General features: G+C 38.3%; 1 protein-coding gene across 3 annotated transcripts in view; it reads right to left on the minus strand.

Annotated features, from left to right (window-relative positions):
• Nucleotides 1–8,090: 8,090 nt before the first annotated feature.
• Nucleotides 8,091–15,182, minus strand: part of rnf24 (ring finger protein 24) — a 33,928-nt gene continuing 26,836 nt past the window's right edge. For all 3 annotated transcript variants that reach the window (XM_037764461.1, XM_037764460.1, XM_037764459.1), the window contains exons 5-6: nt 11,457–11,536; nt 8,091–8,847 (exon numbers count right to left, since the gene is read on the minus strand). In XM_037764461.1, the coding sequence (XP_037620389.1) occupies nt 8,706–8,847; nt 11,457–11,536 (222 nt within the window). In that variant the 3' untranslated portion in view covers nt 8,091–8,705. The remainder of the gene's footprint in view (nt 8,848–11,456; nt 11,537–15,182) is intronic.

Below are 15,182 nucleotides of genomic sequence, written 5' to 3' on the forward strand. Positions count from 1 at the left end.
CCTTTAAAGTCATGAAACATTTGACCGCTATTTTTCAAAGCCTCTCCTGCCCAGTTCACAGGTACTTTTTTCCTTAAAAATTATGTTAAAATGACCTTTTTCACAAACTTTAATCAAGCTAAACGTGTACAAGTGTTTTTTGGGGGGGATATTTAGGTGAACTTTTCAACTGTTCCATTGAATCCTGTATTTGTGAACAGTCTTCCTTAAAAATGTATTTAAATATCTAATCTACATGAAGTAAATAATCTACTTTCAATGGAATGATATGATTTGGAGTTTTTAAGAAGTAACTGCTGATCATTTAAAGATAGTGATCAATATCTGCTATTTTTCAGTCTAAAATACAAGAAGCAATTTAATACGTTGATACCGACTCTTAAAAGAAGCCCATCCTGTTTATATTTATCTGCCTGCAAACAAGTTACCATCTGCATACTATATATTTCATCCTCGCCCAAAGTATAGACCTAATATAAAATCCATATTCCTTATTTTCCATATTACATTTTCTTCTAATGTCTGTTTTGATAATCCGGCAGTGAGAAAGGCTCCTGATTAATGATCTTAAATGTGTCCTGGTTGTGTCACCATTCATCACAATGACTTGTTGAGACTGAGACTATTTGCTAAAGTGACACTGTTTTAAAAAAAAAAAAGCCTCACCCACAGTAAAAGAATGGAAAGGATGAAAATAATCTTTCCTCAAACACACACACAAAACCAACGCACATTGTCAATGTGAGTAATGATGGACAGGTCCTGACACTGCCTGGTTAACCTGCTGCTGTAACACAAGCATTTCCCAATTTGGGATTAATAAAGTAAAGCCTCTTGGGGTACAACTCATGCATAGTAACATCTGGTCTGCCCTAGCCGAAATTGAACCAATCAATCGTAAGGCAGGGCTGCAGCTTCTGTGTCGGAACTCCATACACATCAACACGCACACAGCGCAGTCAATGAACAGATGATCAGAGAGGTGGAGAGACAGTTGACGCTATGCTCATTGCTAAGTGCAATAAAACTTTGTTATTACACCTGTTCAACAAGCATAAACACGATAAAACGGTTAAACATGGAGGAAAGCAACGTTTCAGTCTGCTCTGTCTGCTGTCTCTCATCCACCGCTGCTGTTTACACAAGCACAGCGCGTTGGCTCGACGGCTAACAGCGCGTTATAATATCGTATCGTATCCAGATTGTGAACCCAATATCATGTATCGTATCGTGAGCTGAGTGAATCGTCACACACCTAGTGAATATATTGTAGTTGTATTTTAAAAATTAAATTTAAAATTTTTTTTCTTCGCAATTTTATACCTCTGAGGAAAATGTTGATATTCCCAACGGTCTCATCGTTTTCCTCTTTCATTATGCCTTTGCATTACCTGCATTATGTTATGCTAGCTTGCTAAATTGTTAGCCTCTGTGGCTTCTAGACGCTGACAGTAACGTTAATATTGCTGTTGCCTAGCAACAATGTTCTCATGACTTAACCGCCAAGCATGTGGTGTACATGACTTCCCCCCTGGTAAACACGACCTCACAAGTTTCATTCAAAAGGCACCTATAAACATAAGGCACAACTTAAAACAGTGTAAGCAAAATAAAAAAGTGCAAACATAAAGTACATAAGTTAAAACTAGAAAAGAAGAATGACACCGCATAAAGTCTGTTTACAGGTGTTAGGGAGTAGCTAACGTTAGCCTACTACTACTACTATAGTGTAAAAAGTTGTGTTTTTGTGGCTCAAGTGATGCGTCAGGTGAGTCTGAAGACTACGAGATTGAAAATGAAACATCTGTGGTGGTGTGGAGTTAAAAAGAAATGAGCTTACCAGACCTCTGTAGCCTGCTCATGGTCTCTGCGGAAGGCTAGCAGCCTGAGGCTACATTAACGGCTAAACACACCTGAATTCTAAAAACCTAACTGCCGGCGGTCGCGTTGCATTGTAGGTAATGTAGGCGCCAGGTTTTGACAGGGAAAATAATGCATGCGATAAAAAAAGACTATCTGTGGTCTACACTATCATAGGTGTACATAACAAAATCTAGGCCTACTATATATTTCAACAATAGTTTAATAACATATGAGCTGTGGAAAGATGTTAACAGTTTTATACTTGACAACATTTTCTTAGATTTTGCATTTTACTAGATATATCATATTAATCTAATTTTAATTCTTGCCAAATCCCCCCCCCCAAAGAAACTAATTTCTTTGTATTTATGAAGGAAATTGAACAATACACTATATTTTTAATATTTATATTTTTAATATCTTTTAATCATGACTTTTTATAGTGCTTTCTGTATTGTAATGTATTATATGTAATATATTGTTGTTGTTTTTTCTTTTTTCTTATCTGGACCTTGAGTCTGCAATAAAGTTTGAATTGAAAAAAATTGTATGTGTCTTCCTCACAGAACAAAAAAAGTTATGAAAATAATGAACAGATGAAATATCTTCAAAGTTTTTAAGTGAACTTATGTCATACTCTCGCATGTCTTTCATTTTTATTTATTTTATGTTGGATTTTGTTTAATTTCTGTTGTCCTTTTTATGTTTGGCACTGCTTTTTGTTTGTTTTCGCTATGCTTCATCTGTATGTGAGTGATTCTAATGTTTCCTTCTTTTACTTTGTATAGTGACAGTTTGAAATATTTAGGCCTACTGTATATTTCAACAATAATTTAATAACATATGAGCTGTGGAAAAATGTTAACAGTTTTAAACTTGACAACATTTTCTTAGATTTTGCATTTTACTAGATATATTTGGTTGCTATGATTACAGTGACAAAGACAGTAATGCATTTTTTCTTATTAATCTAATTTTAATTCTTGCCAAATTCCACATTCACAAATGTAAATTATGAATTTTATTTTTATACTGTGAAATATATTTATTTTTCTGAACATGTTTTATGTAACTACTGTATTGAACTTTCTAAATAAAGTATAGAAAAAATGATGTAGACCAGTAATGCAGATAATTTGGACTAGCGCTGTCTAACCACAAGGTGGTGGTATTACACAATTTTTAAAGATGTTTCTGATCACCTTGACAACTTCCAAGCTATCAGTTTTAAATAAAGTCAAAGATATTAATTTAACTTATGAACACATTTGTGATCAGTCAATAAGTAAATCTGTACAGTAAATCATTTGTGCAACTTGTATGAGATAGGAAAAAAAATAACATTTTGCATCAAATGCTGTGTACATGAAGCAATACACAACTTCAGATCATATTCAGGGTTGATTTTTTTTTAATAAAAGACACAAAAAACACTCAGATCTTTCCCAAAACTTGGAAATTTTATTTACAGTTCAAGTCAGTCACATGCAACATATTCTTAAAATGAATAAACATGAAATTAGCAAAAACAAGAAAAGAAAAAAAATGCATATTATTTTCTCCAAAATAGCAATATACAAAAATAGAGCTTACAAATACTGTACAGCAATTGTCTCCAAAAATATTCTGCTGCAGAATTCTTAGTTTTACAAACAATGTCTGTGAGAGTCCACAAACATAATCAGTGTTAACAAAAAGGGTGGGTAGAGGAGGGGTGCTCGGGTACGCTGGTAAAGGTGGGAGGGTTTGTTTGGACAAAGAGGGGGGAAGTTATTTGTGAGTTGGAAGGGCACTACAAGAGCTTCAGAGGAATAAATAACACACCATAAAAACAAAAGGAAAGTTCACTTCAGGGAGGCAGTGATAGAGATTTAAAATCCTAAATGGTCGGGTCGCTAAAACCAACCGTGGAAATATAATGAAACCCCTCATCTATAAAGGATGTTTTATAATAAAACAGTAGAGTTTTGTCATATTCTTCCAGAACACATCAAACATCGTGGCCTGAAGGTACAATAACTTTCTGATGCCATCATTCAGACACTTTCCACTCTGAGTATCAGTACATTTTTGATGTGAAGCGGTGTTCCCGACTGTCGTATTTCATCTAATTGTATCTTGTCTGTATATAATGGGATTTTACTCAGAAGCAGCACTGACGTCAATGGAGATTTCAGTGGCAGGAAGCCATTTATTACTATATTCATGGCTGGCTCCATTCTTTTTTGGCCATAATGTGACCGAAACTCTCCCCTATCTCTTCTCCTTTCAAAAGGCAGAACATTCTTCCGTGTTGGCTGATTCATAACAGTTCATTTTGGGTTGGCACTTTGTTTTCAGTGGGATTAGGACGGCACACAGGAAGGAAACGGGGAAGTTCAGGTGGAAAGGCTAAAAGTGTTTACAATCAAACACAACACTTAAGATGGCCAAATGGCAGGAAGTGTTCAGCTGCCATTTAGTTTATATGAAGGAGCATTTTTTTGTGCACCTCATGTATAAATACACTACTACTGATACTACTTTCTACATACATTTAACAATGGTGATATCAGTGGCAACTTGACTATGCAAAATAGCATGCTTTCACATTAAATCTCCTCCTATTCTTGTCTTTCTCCCGTGAACGTTACATTCCAAGACAAAACCGTTAGCAGGAACAAAGCTTTAAGACTTGTGTTATTAGCACTCAGCTACAAAATATGTCGCCGATGTATAGTTTATATAGAGATGTCTTGGGGGTAAATGTTGGTTCTCATACTGTAAAATTTGCAGTGAGATACAAGTTCAATGAAACAGTCGCAGCGTCTTCATAACCAAAGACTAAGATGCAAAAAGGTACCAAATACTGTACATCACACACCATACAGAAGCTTATGTTGCTTATTTTCTTCAACATGAAGCCACAACCTCTTCACTAACAGGCAATACAAATGATTTCTCATCACAAAGTTAATTATTAATAAACTGTAGAGTGAAGAGGTTGTGATATTGCCAATTAACCCACAGCCCTGGTCTTGTTTGTATAATTGTGGCAGTTTTTGTTCAAATAAGGCTGATGTGGACAAAGTGTTTGTTTAAGTTGCTTTAAAATGTGATTCGGTATTAATGTCAGAGGATTGGACCTTCATAAGGGCCTGGGACAATCGACTAATACGCAACATTTTGCTCTCATCTAACAGTTGACATTTTCACCTTGCTGCATGCTCTGACCCAACCACAAAGGTCATCGCTGTGGGATGTGGGCAGACATTCAGCAGAGATGAAACACTCAAACCACAGAGATCAGAGTAACAATACTTTCCTGCCATAGAAGGTGAAACGCATGGTCACTTTTTAAAACCAACAATGTGGCTACCTGTGCTACTCTGTCCGTGACAGTGCTTGATGTTAGAAAATAAAGTCTAATTGGGAATTTTGTGTTGTTAAAGGCACAATCAATATTGGGTTTTTTTTGTATTCATTAGGGCTGTCAAAGTTAACGCGATAACGCGTTAACACAAATTCGTTTTAACGCCATTATTTTTCTTTCACGCATTAACGGAACTTATGGTTTTTAGGTTGTCGCCGGCTCAGTTTTAAAGCTAGAGTGAAGATGCTGGCGTTGTATGAAACTAAAAAACTTAAGGAATACATTGGTACCAACCATGTCATACTAGCTTGTCGCAAAGACGGATAAATGACGCTCCAAACTTGCCCTAAATTTTGGCGAGGAAAAACTGCCACGGCCATTTTCAATGAGGTCCCTTGACCTCTGACCTCAAGATATGTGAATGAAAATGGGTTCTCTGGGTACTCACGAGTCTCCCCTTTACAGACATGCCCACTTTATGATAATCATAATCAATCAGTTTGGGGCAAGTCATAGTCAAGTCAGCACACTGACACACTGACAGCTGTTGTTGCCTGTTGTGCTTGAGTTTGTCATGTTATGATTTGAGCATATTGTTTATGCTAAATGCAGTACCTGTGAGGGTTTCTGGATTGGAATCAATTTGTCATTGTTTTGTGTTGTTAATTGATTTCCAATAATAAATACATACATACATTTGCATAAAGCAAGAATATTTGTCCACTCCAATGTTGATAAGAGTATTAAATACTTGACAAATCTCCCTTTAAGATATATTTTGAACAGATAAAAAAAAAAAATTGTGATTAATTTGCAATTAAATATTTCAATCAATTGACAGCCTTAAAATAAACAAATCTCCTTTAAGATACATTTTGAATAGAAATAGATTAATTTGCGATTAATCAGGATTAAACATTTAAATCGATGACAGCCCTAATATTCATAAAGATATTTAAGTTAGATGGAAATTGGATTTAGGTGTGTTTCCAAACCAGTCAGAATTAAATATTAATATAGTTGTTTATTTTTCTGTCAGTAATGTTTGTAAACATTAAAGAACATGTAAACAAAGCTTTAATAGCTCCAGAACACATTGTAAAATTAGATCTAAATGTTGTCTAATGTATTTCATTGTGTTAGTTTTATTTTTTATAGTGGGATTACTTTTTTGTTTACATTTGGATCAGGGATTGTGCCTATAATAAGAATGTATGATTGTGATTTGACAATACGTATCACAGGTAAAAAACAATCTCCAACTCATCTTAGGTCCATCACTCTGACGCACAGCTTTTTTTTTCTTTTAAATCAGCACATTGACGCACAACCTATTTAGGATGAGGACAAAAACCATAACCACAAAAGCTGGCAGGGCTTAGAGTTACTGTATGTGTGGCACAAAACAAAAAGCACTCTGTACCGTACAGAAAGAGGGAGAGAGGCGAAAGCACCAGAATGCTGCAGCCAAAAAGCAGAACTACCCTTTATGTATGTGTGTGTGTATGTGTGTGCTTGAATGAAAATGCTGCTTCATTACAACCTGCTGACCACCGACTCTCTGGCAGCCCAGGCGGCATGGGGGCAGCTCCAGCCCCTCCCTGTGTGCATGTGTGTGTTTTACAGAGTAGTGTGACCAAAAGATATGCTGATGATCTGCGAGGGCAGTAATTCTGATGCAGGTGTCAATCCGCTAACTCATTCACTCTATGTACCAAGAAATTATAATAAATAAAAAATAAATACTCTATTGGGATAAAAGCAAAAATAACTGCAACTGTGTAGGCAGCACATTTTAAGTAGGAGCTGAACAGCAAAGAAGGCAAAAGCCTGCTACATCCTGCTCCATAAATCAACATGACTGTTTGACAGTTTTGTTTTGTGAAGCGTCTCAACTTTACGCCGAATTCACACCAGACAGCGGTGAAGTGCGGCTCTCTGCAATAAAAATCTGCAACCAGAAGGTGTTTTCATGTGTTTCAGGCGGGAGGAAATTCTTTGCAACATAGGTCAACATGTCACAGGAGTCACAGGATCTGTTTACTGAATGGCTGTGGGTATTCTCTGCCCGCACTTTGCCGCTAAAAGTGTTTTAGTTTGACCGCACTTCACCGCAGAATAAAACGGCCGGAGCTTGTTGAGCTCAGGAGCGGCCGCCGCAGCTTTTCATAGACATTGCATGGCAGCTCGCCGCAGGCTGCACTTCGCCGCTGCTCTAGTGTGAATTTGGCTTATATCTTAAGCTAGCCACTGTAACATTCACACCGCTCAGCCTCAATAAAATAAAACGATGCAGCAGCAGAGCAAAATAAAACTGGAGCATTTATGTTATAGATCTTTGTTTAGTATTGCCTCATTACTGGTGTTTGTTCTGTAGTTTTATAGATAAAGCACCAGGTTTTACACATTAATACTGGTTTAGATAATCACAGTAGTTCAAGCAGTTGCTTTGAAACTCTGATTTCCTGTTGGAGAGGTCCTGAATAGCCTGCTCTTGTGCCTAACAGCACTCGTATGTGGTGGATGTTACCCGGTAAATTCCTTCAATGAAAATATAATTTGTTCACTGTATCACCTTCCTGTATTGACAGAATAATAAAAAAGGATAATAACAACAGTCACATTGTAATGAATGACAAACAGGCGATGAAGGATCAATCCTATAGGCTTAGTGTGAACAATTCTGGGTTTCAACACATTCAAACGTTTCACATTTAGTCAGACAAAGTCTCATGGTTGCTTTGAGCTTCATTTCTTATGTGTGTGTGTGTGTGTGGGTGTGTGTATGTGTGTGTTTGTGTTTGTGTGTGCATGTGTGCAATTACAACTAAAAGCATTGTCCAAATTTCCTGACATCTATCTACTGACAGGTTTGTTGTCCCTTTGAGATTTTTTTTTTTTTACAAATCAAAGTTTACTAATTTACTAATTAAAAATAAAAGCCCATGTGGCTTTGTACTGTACAAAGAAATAATAGTTAATGATAAAATATAAAACACAACCTTGCTACTAGGATCACAAGCAATTAAGGTTTGCCTTCTCATAAAGTGCTTGTTAAAAAAAGAAAAAGTTAAACAATTTGTATTTTAGTTTATTGTAGTTCTTGGCTTTTGTGTTTTTTTTCCTCCTGGTCTTTAGCTAGTGTCCCCAGAAAAGTGCTTTGGTTGAGAAAAAGTTATCGACCCCGTATTGGCCAAGAAGGAAACTTCTTCTAGATCGACTCTTCTTCATTTGTCCGCGAAAAGAAAAACATGAAAAGAGCTGATTATCAGTCAGAACTGATATCAGGAAATCCTTCTGTGACCCAATGCAAGGATACGAGGGGTGACGATGGCTGCAGAGTTTTTGTGAGCATCTGCGCATGGACTCCAGTTTCTCTGCTCTGTCCACAGACTCATACCAACAGTGTACCTGTACATGTGAGAGTATGAGTGATGGGATGTGTGTTTGTGTGTGTTTGTAGTGTAATATAAGAGAGGGATTGAGTCTGCTACACCAGGTTCTCGATGCCGGGTAGAGGCTGCTGTATTGGCACAGGGGGATCCGTGCTGCCGGCCTGCTGGGCGAGCTGCAGGACGGGCATGTTGCACAGCGGGCACACTTTCCTCACCTCCAACCACTTAATGAGGCACCTGCAAGAAAGCAAAAGCAGTGAGCATGGTCTAAAGCTGGGCATACACTGTATGATTTTAGAAATGTTGTGTAATTTCTACTCCTACTGTACGAGTAGATCGTTTGTGATGTGAAGCCAAAGCTCACGATTTATGTGCTCACACTGTACGGTCCAAACGTGTAAAATATTTTAAAAAACACGGCCGTCGGCAACTGAGGGCCATTCTGGCTGTTGACAATTGTCAATAAAGATTCCTTTGAAAGCTCTAAGGCAGTTTAAGTTTGTTTGCTAGCAGAGGTCTGTATGTTTGCGGTAATTTAGAAACGGTGCAGCCATTAAATAGTTTGTCCACCACAGGGCACTGACAAATGTATGTTTCACATGTATTATGTCCCATACACAGTACATTTTTCACACACAATTTTTAAAAAACAAATTTGCTTTTAAACTCTCCAATATTGATGTTGGTATTTACCTAAAGAATCTGTCTGGCTCTGATACAGATCTACAGCAGAGAAGGGTTTTGCATTGCATGTGATTTTCTTTGGATGTTGAGGTAATTTTTTTCACCATGAAAACTTGTTATTATAAGAATTCATTGTAAATGCCAAGAATCCAGGCTAACCACAGCCTCTGTTCTCTTTTAAGAAGCAAACTACAAACTTTACAGCCACCTTTAAATTCTACAAGTGTCTCATAATCGAAAATCTGATTGTGTGTGGATGGTCAGTGGTATATAAGCTCTACTGAGCTGGCCATTGGTGCTATTTCCCCTGTAGTCCTCAGTGGCTCAGAAGCACTTCAATGGTCTCCTTCCCAGAAGGAGTACTGAGTCATGGTGTTAGGAGGAGGCAGCCATTCAGGGTCATTATGAAGTGGCCATACTGCAGCTGAATATGTTCAACTCACATGTTTTCTTTTTAACAAACGTGACAATCCCATTCTGCAACCACACCAATTATGTGCATACGGTCAAACATTAGATCACACACACACACACCATCATTATTGTGAGTCTGTTCTGCTCTCCAGCTGTGATGCTAGCACTGTCAATCACTGAGACAGAGGCAGGGGCTGTGCAGTTTTATTAAATTCCCCAATCTGGTACTCCATATTACAGCTGCACCTAGCAGTTCTCTGATCTAGGAGTATCTTAAAGGGATAGTTTGGGTGTTTTGAAGTGGGGTTGTATGAGGTACTTATCCATAGTCAGTGTATTACCTACAGTAGACGACAGTCGGCACGCCTCCAGTTTGGAGAAACAGACAGGAGCACTGACACGGGAGCAAAGCAATACACCGCTGTGGATGGGGATGGCAGAAAAAACGTATTCTAGCCACCTCAAAGAAAGGCTCACCTAAAAAAAAATCAATATCAATCTAAGTGTACGTTATATTTAGAATATTTTCACCACTTATCTTGCCGTCAGACAGCCCTTTCTGATGGGGAAAATGAACTGAAAGTGAAACGTATCTATGCTCTCTCCAAAGCCAGATGACTCCGATGACAAAAACAGTATAGATACATTTCACTTTCATTTCAGTTCGCCATCAGAAAATATTCTAAATGTAACATACACTTAAACTGATATTGATTTTATATGGTGAACCTTTCTTTTAGGTGGCTAAAATATGTTTCTTCTGCCGTCCCCGTCCACAGCGCTATATTGCTTTGCTCCGGCGTCTGTTTCTCCAAGCTGAGGGCGTGCCGGCTGCCGTCTACTGTAAATAATACACCAACTTTGGATAAGTAACCTCATACAACCCCACTTCAAAACACAATTAACTGATGAATCCAGCCAAAATGAAAAACCCTTGTTTGGTTCCAGCTTTACCAAAGTGAGGATTTGCTGCTTTAGTCTATCATTGTTAAGTGAATATATTTGAGTTTTGGAGAAAAAAAAGCTATTTGAAGACATCCCCTTGGCCCCTGGGAAATTCTAATGGGTATTTTTCATTATTTTCTGACATTTATAGAGTAAACAATCTACCCAGTAATTGAAAAAATAATGGGAAGATTAATCAATAATGAAAAGATAGCATGCTCTTCACCACTGAATGTTTTTGTTTATGGTCTGATAGGAATGTGTTTTCTCTATAAAACAGCATGACTTTACTTGCACACACACTAAAAGGAGTGTTTATACAGTGGATTCAGTGAGTGGTGACCACTCTTGCTGCAACTGGGGGGGAAAAACTAGGCCAAGGGAGGTGTCGTGCTGATATAAACAACTCAGTTGAAATGGTCAGGGCACAGAGGGGGGAGGTGTGTGGGGTGAAGTTGGCTCAAGCAATCCATCATGTCCTGTGTTGTTCCACATTTCACACACTTGGCTTTAGTTTAATGTACAAAAATATATAATTATTAAATTTTTAGTTATTGTGGGTCACCAACAGGCACTCCATCCATGCAATGACTTTTAAAATAACTTCACTCTAGTCTGAAAATTGTGTCTCTTTGTTGTTTTTTACATCTACTCATTGTATCACGGTTAAAATGCTTAAGAGTGGGTAAAGATGCATGAAAATGTGCTACTTTGTTAAGGAAATCTGTACTGATCCACGTGTCCTTGACTTGTGTGTGTGTGTGTGTGTATGAGCACGAATGTCAACAAAACCTAATACTTACTTCCTATGAAAGGCATGTTTGCACGGACAAATCCCCAGCTCGTCTTTCTGTTTGAACTCCTCCAAGCACACGGCACAAATCTGAAAGGGAGAGGGGGAGTTAGAGATATTTTCTGACAACAACTTTGAATTTGTTGGTTGTTCTCTGGTGTTTGGTTCTTTCACTTTTAACCTGAATTGTGTGTGGGTGGATTGGAAACAAACTATTCAAACAACCACGGTCAAGGACTCGTGGAAAAAGACAACTGTGGCCAACATCTGCAAAAAAATTGACACAAACAAGCGGAGCAGTAACTGACCAACTGTGTTCTGTTATATAACTCTGACTTAACTCACACTGGGGACTTGTTCAGTTAGTGGTCAGAGGCTTGCTTTAGTGGCAATGTTTCCAGGGTACGAGACTTTAGAAAGACTGAATAATTTGAAAGACAGCCACAGCCGTAAAAGTGGAGCCACACCACAGCGGAGAGGATAATTGGTGCATAATAAAACCTAATCTTTGAAGGGAAATAGACACGTTTTTATCATCTATCTAGCTATGAGCTAGGCAACCGGCATTCTACCCAACGCTATGAGTCTATGATCTCAGTGCCGTTAGCTGTCATAACTGATAAAACAGGTTAACGGCAGTGATAACAGTCGTCCTTTATCCCTGACTGGTGTCTTTCTAAGGGTGACTGAGGTAATCCTGATGGACAGATTGTACTTGTTTGTCTTTTTGTGTGTTGTGTGTTTGTTCTACACACACACACACACACACACACACACACACACACACGCGCCCGTTCAACAGGAATGGCGCCAACAGGTCTGCCAGCTAGCATTAGCAAAACTGTTTTGGCTGTGTGTGAAGTTGAACACATCATGATAACGTTTGCGCCATTGTGCACGCATAACAGCTGGAAAGCATCAATAAGAGGAATCAATAGAGACGGAGGCATGACATGCCTAGGAATTGGACAATAAGGAAACAGTTCACTATTCCCATCACTAGCGTTTTCCCTGCCTGCCAAAGTGTTGGATGGCCTGATGATTATCTGCCACTGCCAACAATTTACCCGCATTTGGCAGATGGCGGGAGCTTATTACAGACCCTGCATATAATGTTTGTCTTGATACAAGGTGCAAATTCTTAGTATCGATAAAATAGATTATTTACCTTGTAAATCGTTTTTAGATCGATATACATCCTCCATGAAGGACAACTTGCCGAGTACCTATCGATGTAGTCGGATCTTAGGAATATTAAACAATACATCGATGTAGTAGATGAATCGTTACACCCCTACTAGATAAAAGAAATATGCATGTATGTGTATGAGAAATGTTTTTCAGTTGTCAAATTATGGAAATTCTGTTTTTGCATATTTTGCCAGTTTGTAAACACTGGAAGAATGTTTGAGAACTTCCTTTTTGTCATCTTATTGAGCCCAATTTTATTTATGAAACAACTCAATGTTGGTTTATCATTGTTCTGCTGCAATACATGATGAAAGATGCTTTGCATGTACAATTTCTTCAGTGCGTCCTGGGCATCATACAGGGTGAGTACATCCCACTTCCAGATACATTTGTGAGAATATGCTGAAACAGTATGAACCATATGATAATACAACAAGAGTCACAATGGCTCAACCATCCATACATCCATTTTCCAGCTCTTCCTGGAGTAACCCAATGTGTGCCCCGGGCCAAACGGTATATATAATCTCTCCAGCGTCTTCTGAGCCTGCCTGGTGTCTCCTCCGCCATTTAGAGGTAGCTGGGATATATAATGGACGTTCATCCTAATCAGAAGACAGAACCACCTTAACTGTCTCTTGACTTTAAAGCAAAGGAATAGAGGTTCTCCTCTAAAGCAGTTGCTGGATGTCAGAGCTCGTCACCCTGTCCTTACCGGTAACGCCTCATTTCCACAGTTTTGTTTTGTGTCTGTAAATCCATATAGTATACGGATTACGCCCACTAGTGTTCAACGCAAGGAAATGCATCTCTTTACGCAGATATGGGAGAGTTATTACATACTGTAGATATAAAAGAGTGTTTTATTATCTATGAGTTACTGTCTGTTTTTTGCCGTCCAGTCTAGACGAGTCACATTTATAACGTTACAGATGTTCTCAGTGAAAAGTTCCGACGGTATAATATTTAGCTAATATTGGTAGCATGCTAGCTGTGTAACGTAGATTGCATATAGTGGTTCATACATCTTTTAACAAAATATTTCACAAAACTGCTAAATATGCTGTCAAACTTTTCACATAAATGTATAAATAAAGCTGTATTACAGTCATCAATTAGTTTATTTATTTGTTAATTGTGGCACACAGTGCATACGGTCAATTATCTGCTGCAAAAGTAAAACATTTTCAACGTACTCAAGGCAAATTACGGACCGAATAAAAACAGATGGAGGAGTTTTGCAAACACATCAGAGATCACCGAGGTTCCCATAGGAATGAACGAACTTCCGGCTGACATGCATACGTACACAGAGCTATGTGGAAACGAGGCGTAAGCCCAGACACCCTGCAAAGGAAACTCCTTTTGACAACTTATATAACCTATGCAAGCTTCTTGTTTTCAAGTCACAATCCAGAGCTACTGACCATAAGTCAGGGCTGGCATAAATCAAACCTCCCAGTGAAACTCATTGTTGGCCGGTGGAAAGAAGCGACTGCCAACACCACATACACTGACTACACCCTCTCCAGACCAACATTAGAGTTGCAATGACAAGGGCAACAGTCCACTGGAACTGTGAGAAAATGGGCAAAAAACTGCAAAAAGCATTCCCATCACAAAACTTCATCAACTTCACCAGTGGGTATCATTTCCATAAAAGAGGGTTTTAATTTGGCACACTGTCTAATCCTGCAACTATTACTCCCTCAGCCACACAGATTCTCCTTTTCTCAGCTCTACATTCTGGGGGTCGCTGGATAAGGAGGGATGAAAAGAACAGCATGGGGGCTCTTAGCTTTCTCTCCTGATGATTTTTGGACACAGAACAATCCTCTGTTAAGATGTCTGCTTTGCTCTCTTTATTTGTGAATAGATCAATGTTTTTGTTCCTTTCAGTACCTTGTCTATGGTGTCACACTCACAGTTGGGATCTGGCTCCCTTCACCAACTTTTGACAGAATCTCTTTCTCCCCATTAATAGAATAAACGCTGTCGGCTTTACTTCCAAATTCCATGCAAAACACGTGGACTTAACTTTAAGGAAAAACATAACCAGATCATTGATTTGATCAGAAAAAAAAAATACGTGGTACAAATGAGTTACTTAACAAACATTGAGCAGAAATAAGTTACAAAATAATGTATTTAAAAAAATTGGTCCAAGAGAGCCAAGCAACAAAGTAAGATTAAAACAAGAGTTAGTGAAAAGAAAAGAAGAACCAAGGCTAAAAATAATCCTCAAAAGCTATTTTTGGCCAGAATAGACACTAGTTAACCTACAACAGGCCCTCTCTTTCTGGATCTTTAGGGACAAGGACATATTGCCCTTGTTTTCTTTGGCACCACCTCTGCAGATTTGCATCTACTTTCTACAATTTTTGTCTTTCAACACACTTTGTAAACATCTGTGTCAAGAAAACATTTTATGAAACTCAGACCTGCAGGTCAGGTTTAGCTCGTTGAACTAGAATTACCGCCTCGCGGCTGTATGCCTCCGTCAAACAGTCAAGTTACGCTTTACATCCATGTCTGTCCAAAATGT

The sequence above is a fragment of the Sebastes umbrosus genome, chromosome 3 (assembly GCF_015220745.1).
Source record: "Sebastes umbrosus isolate fSebUmb1 chromosome 3, fSebUmb1.pri, whole genome shotgun sequence".
Taxonomy (NCBI): Eukaryota; Metazoa; Chordata; class Actinopteri; order Perciformes; family Sebastidae; genus Sebastes; species Sebastes umbrosus.